At 36.9% G+C, this 16,283-nt stretch overlaps 3 protein-coding genes across 4 annotated transcripts; 1 reads left to right on the top strand and 2 right to left on the bottom strand.

Annotated features, from left to right (window-relative positions):
* Nucleotides 205-4,344, top strand: LOC109707330 (probable protein phosphatase 2C 25). 2 transcript variants are annotated; one of them, XM_020228504.1, is made up of 4 exons: nucleotides 205-788; nucleotides 3,044-3,408; nucleotides 3,556-3,792; nucleotides 3,887-4,344. In XM_020228504.1, exons 1-4 carry the CDS (start codon nucleotides 485-487, stop codon nucleotides 4,136-4,138), a joined length of 1,158 nt encoding a protein of 385 aa, XP_020084093.1. In that variant the 5' UTR covers nucleotides 205-484; the 3' UTR covers nucleotides 4,139-4,344. The 2 variants fall into 2 exon arrangements, with proteins under 2 accessions (XP_020084093.1, XP_020084094.1); XM_020228505.1 differs by lacking the exon at nucleotides 205-788 and adding an exon at nucleotides 2,811-2,959.
* On the bottom strand, nucleotides 6,048-8,779 carry LOC109707331 (ferredoxin--NADP reductase, leaf isozyme, chloroplastic-like). The gene is made up of 9 exons (XM_020228506.1): nucleotides 8,558-8,779; nucleotides 8,214-8,466; nucleotides 7,976-8,109; nucleotides 7,525-7,603; nucleotides 7,306-7,397; nucleotides 7,136-7,213; nucleotides 6,846-6,908; nucleotides 6,494-6,728; nucleotides 6,048-6,377 (listed from the first exon to the last, which is right to left on the bottom strand). The coding sequence occupies exons 1-9, from the start codon at nucleotides 8,642-8,644 to the stop codon at nucleotides 6,310-6,312; spliced, it is 1,089 nt and encodes a 362-aa protein (XP_020084095.1). The 5' UTR covers nucleotides 8,645-8,779; the 3' UTR covers nucleotides 6,048-6,309.
* On the bottom strand, nucleotides 10,004-11,477 carry LOC109707844. Its single transcript, XM_020229371.1, has 2 exons — nucleotides 10,620-11,477; nucleotides 10,004-10,245 (listed from the first exon to the last, which is right to left on the bottom strand). The coding sequence occupies exons 1-2, from the start codon at nucleotides 11,475-11,477 to the stop codon at nucleotides 10,225-10,227; spliced, it is 879 nt and encodes a 292-aa protein (XP_020084960.1). The 3' UTR covers nucleotides 10,004-10,224.

The raw sequence follows: 16,283 nt of genomic DNA, 5'->3' as shown, positions 1-16,283 counted from the left end.
AATAAACGTTCTCGAACAGTGGAAGTCAACGCGCCTATCACGGTCCGGAACTCGACCTCCCCCCCGTCTCGGTGCGCGCTTTTTCCCTCAACACTTTTTCCGCTGTTTTCCGTCGGTGGCATCTTCGTAAATTTGTCCAACCACAGTGGCACTTACTTCGCAAAATCCGTTATAAATGTCCGGGGACTTGTCCGTAGCTTAATGAGCCTTTGTCGGAGTCCTCTTTCTTCGGTTCCCTCTCTCTCTCTCTCTCTCTCTCTCTCCCCCTTCTCCACTCGCGCGCCTCCCTCGCCACATCGACCTCTTCCTCGCTCTCGATCGAAACCCTAACCCTAAATTTCCGGTGGCTTCTACATTCGAAACCCTAATTCTGTCCGAAAACTCTGTTCGCGTCGGGGGATCGGGGTCGTCTCGGGTGGGCGGCGACGCGGCGGCGATCTCGGTGCGGAAACCCTACGGGATCTTGCGTGGAGGGAAATGAGGGATGTTTTCGTGGTTGTCGAGGATTGCGGCGGCGTGCATGGGCCCGGTACGGAGGTACGCGCGTATGAGCAAGGATGAGGGGGGCGGCGACGACGGCGGAGACGACGTGCTGCTGTGGTCGCGGGACATCGGGCGCCACGCGGCGGGGGAGTACTCGTTCGCCGTCGTGCAGGCCAACGAGGTGATCGAGGACCACAGCCAGGTCGAGACCGGCGTCGCCGCCACCTTCGTCGGGGTCTACGACGGCCACGGCGGCGCCGACGCCTCGCGATTCATCTCCGACCACCTCTTCCTCCACCTCGTTCGTAAGTTCCTCTCTTCTCGGCATCGAAGTGATATACATATATTTTTTTATCTTTGCTATTCAGTATTTATTTAAATTCATCCTGCACAGGTCCATTTGTTCTCTCTTGGTTTGGTTTTCGCTTTTATGGGTTTCAAATATTCTGTCGCAGTTCCTTTTTTGAGATGTTTTGATAGCTTAAGCGACGTTGTATGTGAAGTGAGGGGGGTTGCTTAAATTTGTTGTCTTGTTTTTTTTCTTGTACATAACGATGATTAGCCTTTTGAAACGTGCTTTTATTTGTATAAATCAAGAGAAGGCCGAAAGTGAAGTGTTTGGAAACATATTTTTGGTAGATGTGTGGGATTTATAGGTTTTTGATATCAAAATTTATTAAATAGCCACTAAAACGGAGAAATCGCTGTCTCTGTTTGTAGCAATTTATTTTCAGAAATTTACGGGTGAGTTGTTATTAATGAGAATGGCTAGTAAGGAAATACTGGGGGTGATGAAAGGGTGATGAACATAGGACTGATTGCAAGGTCTGTATTAGCCTATTTGACTAAATGCTTATAAATCAGCCATGAATTGGTATAATTGGGAGTTTGCCCTAGATTCCCATTTCCTCTATCACACCATTTTGTTTTCATGCAAGAATATGTTGTCTTCTGAACTGGAATACTCTTTTGGTTCCATATGATAGACTTCCTGTTTCCCAACATCCTAAACATTCTAAACTAGTCTCAGATTTTTTTTTCCTCTTTTGCCAAAAATAAGTGAGAACAAGCATTATGCAGTGTGGAGGATTTTTTCTAAAATGCCTAAGAAACCTTTCAAGAATTGTTGTAGGCGACAGAAGGATTGAATGGAACTTAAACGCCTTGAGGAGTGCTTCTTTATAGGTGTGCACTCTTTGTAATTGCTAGTGTGGAAAGCGTTGGATTTCTTAGTTAAGCCAATAATTGCATCGTCATTAAGTTGATCAGGGTTAATGGAAAAAGTTTGTTCTAGAATTAACTTGTGTTAATAGAGTATATGAAAGATGTATATGAGAGATGGAAAACAATTATTTAAAGCTCTTGTGAAGGATTGATTTCAAAGTAAAACAACATGTATGTATATCTCGTGTATCGGTCATATCATATCAAGATTGTGGAAACGTAAACCTAGTCAGATCCTGCACTTCAGTGTTATACTTATCTGACTTGTTATTTTGAGGAAGTAATTACTTGCAAAGCATTTGATGGGGAAGACTTGCACTTATGGTTGAGAAAACCGCAGTTGCAGGTGAGAGAAAACACACTATTCTTTATCAACTAGAATAATGAACCCTGTAGTTTGCAACGTACTTGAAACATAATTTTTGCTTGTGAAGCATGTGTTTTGAGTTTGTTTATTGTTGTATAATTTGCAACTAACCTGAAGCATAAAGTAGTCCATGAAGAATAAAATCCGTTATCTTAACGTTTTGATGGGTTTGATAATTAAACAGTATTCAAGAATGATTGTCGACTAGTTATTCTGCTTGAGTGTTTGGTTTAGACAGAATAGATTGGTGTTTGGCCTTTCCTATTTCCTGGTCATTTTAATTGTTTGTCAGATTCCCCTTTCTTTTGCTATAACGTACATCTAAATTCGTCTATAATTGACATATCATTTGAAATTTGTTTAATAATTAGATAGTTTTCCCCAGTGTGGGAGTCAGTTGCTTTACCATAGACGTAGTCAATAATGTTGCAACAGTAGATCATTTTGAGCTATCTTTACAGAAGTTTCAAGTGTGGTTTCCTATGTTACTGCTGGATAATATTCACTTTCCGGATTTTATGTTCTTGTTATTCTTAAATCACTTTCCGTTTGGTTTAGTCATTTTGTTTACAATTCCGAGGAAAATCTCTGGATCTCTCGCTTGCTCGTTGACCTTAAACCGTTGAGCCACTAAAAACCTTGGTGCCTACTTATCAGGTAGCTTTTGAGGCGCCGGGTCTGTCTCTTGCATTGATGGAAAATGGGGTACAAATGGTGAATTAGTATGTGTTCCGGTAACGGAGGAGAAATGAATAATCAACCAAAGGACCTAGTCTCACTAATAGGACAAAACTGGCTTGCTTAATCTGAGCTTGTTCTGTTTTGTTGCAGCATCAAGCAAGATGTGTCAGATTTTAATTTGCACGACCTACACTATAAACTCATGTCTCTCTTCGTCTCTTTTGGTATTATTACATGTTCTGTGTTTCTTTCACCTTCGCTATCCGACACTCTTCTCCCAATTTTTAGGGCTTGCTCGGGAAAGTGGAACGATATCTGAGGATGTTGTTAGAAATGCATTTTCTGCAACTGAGAATGGCTTCCTGGCACTTGTTCGGAGAATGCGTGAATTTAAGCCTTTGATTGCTGCTGTTGGATCTTGTTGTCTGGTTGGTGTTATATGGAGAGGAACTCTCTATGTAGCTAATGTGGGAGATTCTCGAGCTGTCATTGGTTGTTTGGGTAGGTCAAACAAAATTGTCGCTGAGCAACTGACAAGAGATCATAATGCTAGTGTGGAGGAAGTGAGACAAGAACTTCGATCTCTTCATCCGGATGATTCACATATTGTGGTACTTAAGCATGGGGTATGGCGTATCAAAGGCATTATTCAGGTGAGATAGTCATCCACCTTTGCTCTTTTTGTTTGCGTAGATCTGTTTAAGTTGTTTCTATAGATTCATTATTAAGTCGGAATATGATGTTATATATTTGATGTAAGGTGACTTTCTTATAGCAGCTTTTCTGTGATCCATTCGTAGGTTTCAAGATCTATTGGTGATGCATACTTGAAGAAGCCGGAGTTCTCCGTGGATCCATCTGTGCAGCGATTCCGGCTGTCGGAACCTCTTCGTCGCCCCGTACTGACAGCAGAGCCGTCCCTATACACGCGAGTGCTTTGTCCACAAGATAAGTTCTTAATATTTGCATCTGATGGACTGTGGGAGCACCTGACGAACCAACAAGCAGTCGAGATCGTCCATAATTACCCAAGAGCAGTAAGAACTCGCCCTCTCTTATATTGATAATTTCAGTAATTAACCTCCTTTCCCATCGACTTCTAGCTAACTTATTTTATGCTACATATTACAGGGAATTGCTAGGAGACTGGTTAAAAGAGCTCTCGAAGAAGCTGCACGGAAGAGGGAAATGAGCTATGCAGATCTCAAGAAACTGGACAAGGGGATCCGCCGTTTCTTCCATGATGACATTACGGTGATTGTTATCTTCATCGATCACGAGCTATTGCAAGAGAGTAATCCATCTATACCGGAACTCTCGATCCGCGGGTTTACAGATGCAGTCATGCCCTCAACTTTTTCGGTGTTGGATGGTATTACGTAGCAATCTAATCTGGTAGCTTTTGTTGTTGTTGTAGTTTAATTGCATTCTGAATTTTAATTTCACCAAGGGTTGGCACTTCTCTGCCATTGTTGTAGCTAAGTAGCATCATGCTTCATCTTTTTATCGCCACTTGAATACTAGCATGATATGTACACATTGTTGTTTTTGGTGTTCAAGAATAACCTAGTGTGCGCTGATAACTATCTTCTCCATGCCTCTTACATGGAAGAGTCATAGTGCTTTCTCCTGCAGTGCTTTTTTGTTTCTTTTTATAACTTCCATCTTTCTATTGCGGTCATCCAATTAGTCTTTCCTCCCATCTGAAAGAGGTGATCAAGTTGGACAGCCAAAAGATAACTCTCAAAAGTCTCTTATTATTAGTATAATAATAATATTTCCATAGACTAGAGGATACTCCTAATAATTTTTAAAAAAAAACAAAGAAAGCCAATAATGTTGAGAAACATAGATACTGGTTCCGAAGAAAAGGAGGTAAAAATGCTTGTCAACAATACTGACATATAGTAAGTAGTCAACATGCACTTAGCTAAAAGAGTGCTGATTGTTAAAAAAAATCATTTTAGTGACTCCATTTTACAGCAATCAAACCAGTAAATAGATTTAGGGGGTGTTTGGTCTAACTTCTCAGAAGTAATTCTGAGCCCAAAATCACTTTTGAGCTCAGTAGAGCGTTTGGAAACAACAGATGAAAAATCTGATTTTATTTTTTAGAATCAGAAAACTAATTTTGAAGGCTCCTAAATGAGAAACAGAAAAAAACTACTTATCCAAAACTGATTATGATTTTGGATTCGAACTTCAAATTTTTATTTTTATTTTAGATTCAAAGTAAAAAAAATTAACATTTAATTTAAATATTGAAATTTTAAATTCATATCTGAATTTTTAAATCTCAACTTTTCAAATTTTAAATTTTAAATTTAGATTTTTAAATTTTAAATTTAAGTTTCTAATCTCACATTTTAAATTTTAAAATTCAAAATTTTAAATTTTAAATTTAAGATAAAATTTATTTTTTGACATTTCATATTTTAAAACTTAAATTTTAAAATTTTAAAATTTAAAACTTAAAATTACAATTTTTAATTTTCAAATTAGAAAATTCAAATTTTAAATTTTAATTTTAAATTTCAAATTTTAAAATTTTAAATTTTAAATTTTGAAATTTAAAATTTTATTTTAGTTTTAAATTTCAAATTTCAAATTTTAAATTTTAAATCTGAATTTGAAGTTTTAAATTTTTGAAATTTAAATTTAAATTTAAATTTGATTTAAACATTTAAATTTAAAATTTAAATTTAAAATTTAAATTTAAAATTTTAATTTTAATTTTTAAATTTTAAATTTTATTTAAATTTTAAATTTTTAAATTTTAATTTTAAATTTTAATTGAAAATTGAAAATTTAAGTTTAAATTTTAAAAATTTAGATTTTCAAATTAAATTTTAAATTTTAAATTTTTGAATTTTCAATTTCAAATCTTAAATTTAAAATTTAAAATTCAAAATTTAAATTCAGATTGGAAAATTAAAAATTTAAATTTAGATTTAAAAAATTCAAATTTAAAATTTAAAATTTATTTTTTGTACAAATGTGCAATTTAAAAAGTATACTTTTAATTCAAATTTAATTTTTTAATTTACATTCAAATTTTAAATTATTTTAACATAAAATTTAACAAAAATATTAATGTATGTAAGTATCAAAAATTTTTTACCAAACAGTTTTAGAAAATTATTTTAAAAAAATTACTTTTATCTAGACTCAGTCAAACGCTCTATCACTTTTCACTAAAATCAATTCTCCAAATCAAAATCACTTATACGGAAATCACTTTTCCAGAAGTTATTCCAGAAGTTAGGCCAAACAGGTCGTACCAGACGTGATATTTTCTTGAAAAAAATAAAAACGTTGGCATAAGAAAACCGGAGGAGGAAGTTTATCAATGGAGTAGAGATTGCTTACAAGATGTTACATCTTATGCTTCCTTTTGAATAAAACCAAGAAGGATACAGTAACTGAGCCTCTTACAAGAAAGTAATATAAGCTCAAAGGAAAAGACTGCTTATCTACATAGAGGGGACCGAATTTTCTAGCATGTACATCTCCTTCCACGAGAGACGCAGGTTGCATGAAAAATGCAAGGATGATCAATACACTTCCACGTTCCACTGTTCTCCTTTCTTTAGTTCCTTCTTGTACGTCGCCCAGTCGATACCTGTTCATTGGAACATAAATACTGCATGTCAAGTTGTCGAGTTTCTGAAGTAGGAAACTACGCTTTGCGTTTAATACAATCCGACAATTTATCATTAAACCCGACAATTTTATTACCGTCTTTGGCGGCCAAAGACACCATAATGTCATCGATACCCTTCTCCATCCCCTTTAGTCCACACATGTATACAAAGGTATTGTCCTTCTTGAGTAGCTCCCACAATTCCTCGGCATACTCTGCCATGCGAGTCTGGATGTACATCTTCTCGCCTTTGGCATTAGTTTGCTCTCTGCTCACTGCAAAGTCGAGCCGGAAATTGTCCGGCGCCTTCTCCTCCATCTTCTCAAATTCCTGAGATTCAAAACAAAACCCATCACAAAAAGGTTGAGAAAACTTCTTCTTTTTTTGTCCTTTCGCGCGATGACTAAAATAAAGTTAGAGACTCTCAGAGGAAATGAGATAGCTCACCTCCTTATAAAGCAAGGAGCTGCTTGTAGGAACTCCCAAGAAGAGCCATGCTAGTCCATTGAACTGCATAATTTCATCGCAAACTAATCACGCTAAAAACAAGATCAGAAATGGCAATACATTCAAGCGTGGGAGTTTGAGGCGTAAACTAAATATCTCTTCCAGGTCAATTTGTGTTATTGTGTAGCAAACCAAATAGCCACATGGTTTCACACATAAATTCCGTTTGATATTGCTCTGCATTTGAAAGGAATTCCACCGCAAACCAAAGCACATGCGAAAAACATTACCTTGTAATCCTCGTGCTTCTCAAAGAACATTTTCCACAAGAATGCGCGGAAAGGAGCAATCCCAGTTCCTGTCGCAAGCTGCCATGAACCAACATATCTCGATAAGATGCTAAATAAAGTCGTCGAGTGAAACCCATAAGCAAAACTAAACTTATGGGAATGAGATTTACCATTATAACAGTTGCGTTAGGATCTTTTGGCATAAGCATTTCTTTTCCGACTGGTCCGGTAATCTTGACATCAGCACCAGGTTTGAGATCACCTGGGGAACAAACAGCAGGAAACCAGTTTAAGAGTACTCTCGTAAATGGAAAAAAAAAAAAAATCTCAAATTCTGCGCCGAATCATTCGGTAATTCACAGGGGAGAGAGAGAAGTTGAAGCTCTTACATAGGAAGTTCGAGCAAACTCCTTTCACTATCTCCCCCTGCTCATTGGTATAAACAAGCCGCTTCACGCAGAGAGAAACCTGCGGAAACGCCAAACCCCCCCGCATGCTGAATCCAATCAGTTTTCTTTTAACAGTAATATCAGAGCAATATAGTTGAACTTCAACCACCCAATAAAAAGCATGTGAAAATTTTCCTACTTTTTAGTATGTTAAATGCATGCCAATCAGCAAGTAATCAACCAAAATGATAAATCCATGATTCACAAAGAACTTAAAATCAGTGCTAACATGATCGGTGGTTTGCTGTGAAGCTCTTCGAATTGCATGCAACTTAACAAGGATTTAAATGGCACACTCCTCAGGACATACCAGCATATGCAAGAATCAAAATTTACGAATTTGCGAGGAAATGAATCGAAACGTCGGTAATTCTATTCACAATTCACTCACGGTTTTGGAATCGCCGAAGTCTCCGAGAGCGCTGCTGGCGATGGAGTACAATCTCAGCTTGTGGGGCTTCCCATTCTTATCCACCCCATCAGGGATCACTCCAATGGATTGCCCCTCTCTGTAGGGCACCTGCCCTGCAAAAAAAAAAAAAAAAAAAAAAACGAAATACCCACCTCATGTTCCTCGAAATTGAGCAAACCCTAGCACGCAGAAACCGCAGAAAGTAAGAGAGATGGACCATCGGTGCTGAAGACCATGTGCCATGTCTCGCCGGGGGCGTCGTCGCCGGTGATCTTGGTGTTGAGGAGGCAGCGGCCGATGAAGGGCTCCTTGGGCTTGAACTTGTTGGTGACGAGCCCCTCGTCCTGCTTCTTCGAGACCTTCTCAACCTTCGCCGGAGCCTCGGTGGTCACCTGAGCTCGTAACGGCGCAACGCCGCCCCCTCTCCCGACTGCGGCCTTTGCGACGCCTCTCGGGTACAACAAGCACGTCTACGAAGCAAGGAACGAAACGAGAAACCCACAAAAAGTGAGCTTTTTAAGCACGCTCTCTAATGGCGGGGCGGGGTGGAAAAGGTCTCACCTTGTGGAGCGAGGGAGAAGGGGAGGATATGGAGGAGGAGGAGGGGAGGGACACGGCCGCGGCGAATGCGGCGGCGGCGGCGGCCATTGTCGATGGCTTGGAGCGAGCAACGGAGGAGGAGAAAGAGGAAGAGGAAGAGGAAGAGGAAGAGGACGAGGTATTGGGGAGAGGTGGTGAGGGAGAAGAAGAGGAGTGGAGTGGGGTGAGGGGATTGGGGTTGGGATGAGTGGAGGAGAGTGGTGGTGGGAATGAAGTGGTGGTCGAGTGCTTGGGATTTTGGAGCGGATCGATAAATGTGGGGAGAGAGATTTTTATTTAGGTGGTGCGGAGTTGATATCATACATTTTTATGATGGAAACGCTTCACGTTGGATTATAGCTTTTGTGCACTCCTATGATTGATGGACGAATACGATTCGCCGTGACAAAAAATCAACGGCCTCGCTATTTTTGGCTTATGAAAGTATTTATAATTATTTTTCTTATTATTGTTGTTGTTGTTATAATTTAGTTATTAATATAAAATTAGAGAATTGAGTTAGAATATTTCTAAAAGCACAAATCTATTAGTGCTTTTAAGTTCGTAACTCTTTGATGAAGATGACGCAGGGCTAGAATAGTGATAGTAAGTGAAATAGTGTTTGATTCAAAAGTTACTAATTATCAAAACATACGTAGATCAAAAGGCTAGAACTTAAAAGTACCAATAAATTAGTACTTTTAGATATAATATAGTTCAACTCGAAGTGAATTGAGATATTTTTAAAAGTACTAATTCATTGGTACTTTTAAATTTGTAGCTCTTAGGTGGACTCTTAGGTGGACGTGACGAAGGATATTATAAAAGTAAGAGAGATTTTTTTTGTACTCTAATTTGGTTAGAATTAAAGCTTCTATTCTATCTCCATTCGTGTATGACAATTGTAAAATTACGTAAATTATTTTTATATTTTATTTTCTCTCTCTTTTGATTCATTTTTTTGTAGTTTGTATCTGATGAGATTAATTTTTTTTTTTTTTACGTTTATTTATTGTAACACAATGTTTGGACTTTGTTTATGTTATATGAAAAATTGTGAAAAAAAAAATTATACACGATAAGTTTTAAAGAGCAATACTATATATGCATCTTACAGCTCCTCATTGAAGGATTTTTATTGGACCCTTATCTAGTTAATAAAAAAAAAATTGTTTTACTTATATACCAAAAACTCAAAGAATTTTTTAGCCCCAAAATAAAAAAGTTTAAAATTTATATTTCCATTTTTAATGTATAAATAACATATTTCTAAGTTCAAAGCTTATTTTTACTTTGGAATATTACAGAGGTGGTAATTTGACGCATCAAATAAGTGCTTCTGATCATCAATTGATCAGTGACATCTAAAAAGAGAGCCACAATTTAATGGAGAAAAGATGGTATTATTCGCAACCACTGATCCGCGAAAATTACGATATTCATGACCAACAAATACGCAACTAAGATGAGCAAAACCCCAAATACTAGTTTAGGTTGAGTTCTTAAGCTATCAAATCAAATAAATGATACAAGTTCATCAATGTTACTGTAATAAGTAAATCAACGACCAGGATGACGAGATGCAACTCAAAAGTCAACACTCTTCTTCGTTCTCAGCATCGTTTTCGCATGCACAGCCCTCATCTTCTTCAGTTCAAATATGTCCTCCTCTGTTACAAAAAAATAAACTAAAATTAAACTAAAAAGCCAAAAAAAATAAACTTATAGTTAAAACTCCAATCAAGGGGCAAAAAAAATCTTTAGATATTTTTTTTATATTAAAAAAAAATATCTCGGGGTTGTTATCACCAAATAATTTGCTCCATAAGCCAAATATATAGGCGGAAAAAAAAAGGATGCATCATCTTGAATATTTAAAAAACATGGCACAATGTAGCCACTAATTAATCGTACGTGATGCAAAGTACACTGTGGTTAATTCTTATGACATAAAACTAGTGCTCTAATTAACTACAAATGTTGCATCAAAAACAAATCTAGCAAAAAAAAATAAAATAAAAAACTGGGGAAAACATTAATTCACCTGGGCGTAGAACTTCTCCCTCTCCCTCCTCGTATGCTCGCTCCCCGGCTTGTTGAAGTTGATCTCCAGGTTGGTCTCCGACATGTCGCGGAGCACTGTCGACCCCGGCATCGTCCCCCCCATCATCGCCGACTTCAAGAAGTTGTTCGCGTTCGCCGACATCATATTTGCCGTACTTATCGCATTCATCAGCTGCTGCTGCTGCTGCCGCAGAAGCACCGCCGCCTGATCCGCCTCCGCCGCCGCCGCCGCTGCATCCTTCTGAACCGGACCGGTTTGCTGGTAAAACTCCTTGGCCGGCGACGTGGGCACGAAGCACCCGACGTGGCCGCCGAATTGACACTCAATGCACACGTAAAACCACTGCATGGGGTCGCACGAATTTCGACACAGGTCGCATACTAAATGTGTGCCCGCGGGGAAAGGGTATTCATAGGTGAGCGCCACCGGGTGGGGGTGCGACGGGTGGTGGACACTCTCTGGGAGCGCCGCGCAGGCCGGGTGGAGGTCGAAGCTGCAGTGGGAGCAGTGGAAGGCGAAGGCGACGCCCCCGCGGCGGCACGCGTCGCACGCGAAGAAGCCGCCGCCGATGCCGCCATCGGTGTAGGCGGGGGCGAGGAGGAGGGAGAGGGGGTGCGCCGGGTGGGAGGGGTGGGGGAGCATCTTCGGGAGGCGGGCGCACGGTGGGTGGAGCGCGAAGCGGCACGGCGCGCATTCGAAGATGGAGCCGCTGCACCGCAAGCGGCAGGCATGGCACGTCGGAGCGGCGGCGACCGCGGGGGGGATGTCGGTGAGGTGCAGGGGGTGGAGGTGGCTAATGTGAATGAGGGTGTAATCTTCCTTGTTTTCCTTCTCCATTATCGATTGTTTGATCTCGATCTTGATAAGTTGTATATATAATAAGTAAGTTTGTGATTTGTGAAATTAATGTCATTGAGTCAACTGAGCATGCAAGTAGGTATTGTAGGGATAATGGGTCCTTTTTTATTTTACAAATATATATATATATATATATATATATATATATATATATAGTTGATCTAGCGAATACTTTACAACTATCATCTCCATGTTGCTACACGTTTTTACCATCTGGCATCTACTTGTTTGATTACAAAATAGCCCCTCTGGATCAAAACACTATTCCACTTACCACCACCTACCACCTCATCTCACCACTCCTCTTCATTCCAAGGGCTAAAAACACACAAGTATACTTGAGGATACTTGTAAAAGTATTCTAGCCCTACTATTATATATATATATAATTATATATATATATATATATATATATACTATATATATATATATAATTTAGGCTGAATACTATTAGAGCAAACGGGTTTTTTGCCTATTCAAATTTTTAACCCTTGATGAAAAATGTCTGTAGGGTCAGGATGATATTAGTTGGTTAGAGTGAGTAGTCAAAAAAAACTGATACAATAATGGAATTTTGCTACTAAATAGTAGCCAGTCCAACTCTCTTCTCTCTCTCTCCTCTCTCTCTCTTCTCTCCCATCTCTCTCTTATTATATATATAATATAGAGAGCAGAGAGACAGATGAGACGAGAGACGACCGAGAGAGAGAGAGAGTTGGACTCGGCTACTATTAGCTTAACAAAATTCTTTTTTTTTTTTTTTTGAGAAAATACGGTAGCACGCGTAACCCGCCTTCGTTATTTCATTTAAAAATAAACTTAGCTGAAATAGTGAATCAATTAGGATATTCGAACTTGGAGCCTCGCGCTACAACCACTAAGTCCTGTTGTCACTTGCTCTAGGGGACGGTCGGTGTGCAAAATCCCATTGTTGCTACCCAATTTTTTAAGCTTTTGAACAATCTTTTTCATCATTTCTAACCATTGGATTAATACGTATAACCCAGTAGAGACACTCAACCCTAGGGGACCACTCAACTCTAACTAACTAAATAATCATTCCTAACCCTACAATTTTTAATCCAAAGGCTTAAAAACTTGATAGCAAAAATGAGGGTTTTACTATAATAGTATTCCAGATATATATATATATTATTTAATTAATTAAAAATATATATATTTATTATAATATATATATATTAATATATATATATATATTTTAATTGAGCTAGAATACTCTTAAAAAAGCCAACCTCTTTGGTGCTTTCTAGTTTTTAATTAATCTTATCTCCTTGATTACTAAGTAAATTATTGGATTCAAACAATACTTCACCTACCACGCTACATCATCATCTCAACTCTACATCTCTAACATCAATAGCTAAAAATTCAAAAGCATAACCCTTATGCTTGGAGTATTCTAGCCTCAACTCTCTCTCTCTCTCTCTCTCTCTCTCTCCTCTCTCTCTCTATATATATATACTAGTATATATATATATATATATATATATATATAGCTAGACTGGTATACTATCGGTAGCACGGAGGTCTCCGTGCTACCAAATTGTTTTTAATGATGCGGCTTCCAAATCGACGATCGGCTCCGTTAAACTTTATCTACAATATTAAAAGTATTTGAAAACTAAATTTTATAATTTTTCAACATCATTTAGTTAGTGATCAAAAGGTCTCAAAATTAACAATTTTAATGATAGATGTGATGCGTTTGTGAATTTAACGGTATATAACAATCCAAATTTGATGAAATTTTTATAGAAATTTCTTTTTACTATTTAGAGTAAGATCAGTATCTCCGATCTTAAATTCAACTTTTTTATCATCATTTTTTATGAGATTTTTATTTTCAACCGTTCATTTTTAGATTATTCGTTTGATAGGTAAATAATGCCGAAAAATTATGAAATTTAGTTTTCAAATACTTTCAATAGTATAGATCAAGTCTAATGGGGCCGATCGTCGATTTGGAAGCCGCATCATTGAAAACAACTTGGTAGCACGGAGGCCTCTGTGCTACCGATAGTATACCAGTCTAGCTCTACATATATATATATATATATACACACTGTGAGGTTAGGATTATTATACTATTATACTATTATAGTATGATCCCTTTTGTGTTTATAAATTATTTTTGATGTTGAAATTTTTGACTCAACTATTAATACTAATAAATATATATAATTTAGAGAATTAAATATTCTAGAATAGTTAAAATCGGATGATATTCTAAAAACAGAGGATAGAATTTTTAAATTTAAGACGGAGAGTTATTAATCTTGATCTACACAGTGAATAAAATTATTTATTAAAAATTAAATAATTTCGATTCTTTTAGACCGTTAACTTGAAAAACGTTTCATACCGATCGTTAAAAATATCAATTTTGATGCCCATTGATCGTAAGGTATATGAGAGTTGGGCTAGAATACTCTCAAAAGCGACAAGAGGTTAGTGTTTTTGAGTTTTTAACTCTTTGATGGAGAAAAGTAAGGTTGGAATGATGGTAGTAGGTGGTGGTAGGTAAAATAGTATTTGATCCAAAGGCTATTAGTAATCAAAAATAGATCCAAAGGCTAGAAACTTAGAAGTAAAAAAGAGATGATACTTCTAAAGTAGTCTAGCTCAATTCGGCATATGATGTTAAAAAATATAAGATTTAGTTTTTAGAATCTAAATTATATTTCATGGTACTCATTTTCTCTCTCTGCACATAATGAGAAATATTAATTCTACATGTCTGTTAATATGCATGGCTGCTGGAGCCTTAATTATCTTCATGGACTTGGGGTCAACTCTACAATTAAAGAGTTCCAAATTATGAAATGCTCCTACCCAAAAATCATGGACAAAGTCAACCCTTCAATTAAACAGTTTCAAATATTTCAGAAAACACTTAAAAGTGAGGAGCGCCTCATTATATTTTATCAATGTTCAATGTTGTAGTGAAATTCATTCATGTGAAAAATTTACTTTTATTTTAAAACAATGTTTTAAAATTCGGACGCGGTATGAATTATACCGTCCATCAAATTATTTTAATAATTCCTGTAATAAACTTTTCAACAAAGTCGTGCCGTAAATTTTCTATATTTATTAAATGGTCATCATGTCGGTGTAAAAGTTTACACAGATCTTTTAATGATCAAGTTTAGTAGTTTTTAATTCACTTTTTTTTTTTTTTCTTTCTTTCTTTTTATTAAAGATCTAGTTGATTGAGTTACCTTCAAAGTCGTTATGTTGACCCGACGTGGTGCCGGATTCTTCGGGTGAATAACATGCACGAGCAACGTTGCTCAATTTTGCGAGGAAACGAAAAATAAAGGAATTAAAAATTTTAAATTTCAATTTTTTCAAAACTAGATTGATTCTGGAGAATAACAAGAAAGTAATTAAGTACGTGCTCGTCACATTAATTTGGATTTGGATCGAGTCAATACTACTAAACAATATTTGTATTAGGAGCATCTCATTCTTTTTTGCTGGCCCCTCGAGATCTATCACCCATCATGTTGAGATTTAGACAGAGTGTCTTTATACTGAAATAAACAATTAAGTTTCAAAAGTGTGGTAAATCACACAGCTCTTCAAATTGTCTCGGTGAGGTCATTTCATTGAGAATCTTCTCAATGCAGTCGCACTCCAATCTAATCAGAAGCATTTTGTAAAATTTACGATACTGAGCCTACCGCTTAGCATAAAGAAATAGCTCAAGTTGTTGTTGTTGTTGCTGTTGCTGTTTCTTTTTGTTTCTTGGAGCTTTGTCTGTAGGTTTCTGGCTCGAATCCTCTGGTATGTATGGTACTTTTGTTTTAATAAGAGGCGCGAGCCTAATTCGACAAAAGCACAAGCAGGATCAAACTCCAGATCTCAACCTGGGCAACAAATTCCAGCTCATGCTAGGATGATAAAGGGATACTCTTCATAAGTTTGCAGAATTAAATATCCAGATGGGCCAGAGTCTATCAGCTGATGATTGGGCTAGCCCTGGACATTCCTGATCAGGCCTTGGGCTGAAACCCAATTATTCATCATCTTCATGTCATTTTGCATCTTTCCTTCAGTGGATTCAGCTTCAGGTTGTAATTATATATATAGCTAAATTCATATATATATATATATATATATATATATACTATAGGGTCCGGCTACTATACTATTATGAGTACGATCGCCCTTGTACTCATAAGTTATTTTCGATGGTAGAGCTTCCGAATCGACAATCCACACCATTAAACGTTATTTACAGCGTTGAAAACTTCTAGAAATCAAATTTTATAATTTTTCGACATCATTTACCTTACGATCAAGAGGTCACAAATTTGACAATTTTTAACGGCCGGTATGAGATACTTGCTAGTTTAACGGTATTAAAGAATCGAAATTTGTTGATTTTTTGATAGAAAATTCTATTCACTACATAGATAAAGATCAATAACTCTGATCTTGAATTAAAGGATCTGATCATACTTTTTAGGACGTCGTTCGATTTTGACCATTCATTTTATACCCGCTTGATGGACTTTATTATGATTTTGAAAATTTACGAAATTTATTTTCTACAAGTTTCAAATACTCTAGATCATATTTAACGAAGTGGATCGTCGATTCGGAAGCTCCATCATTGAAAACAACTTTATGAGTACGAGGGCTCAAATACTAATAATAGTATAGTAGCCATGCCCTATATATATATATATATATATATATATATATATATATTAGTCCGAGCTACTATTGCCTTATATAATATTTATATTTGTAGCA

The sequence above is a fragment of the Ananas comosus genome, linkage group 3 (genome assembly GCF_001540865.1).
Source record: "Ananas comosus cultivar F153 linkage group 3, ASM154086v1, whole genome shotgun sequence".
Taxonomy (NCBI): Eukaryota; Viridiplantae; Streptophyta; class Magnoliopsida; order Poales; family Bromeliaceae; genus Ananas; species Ananas comosus.
The sequence above is the reverse complement of the archived record's forward strand: the minus strand, read 5'-3'. Positions and strand labels throughout refer to the sequence as shown.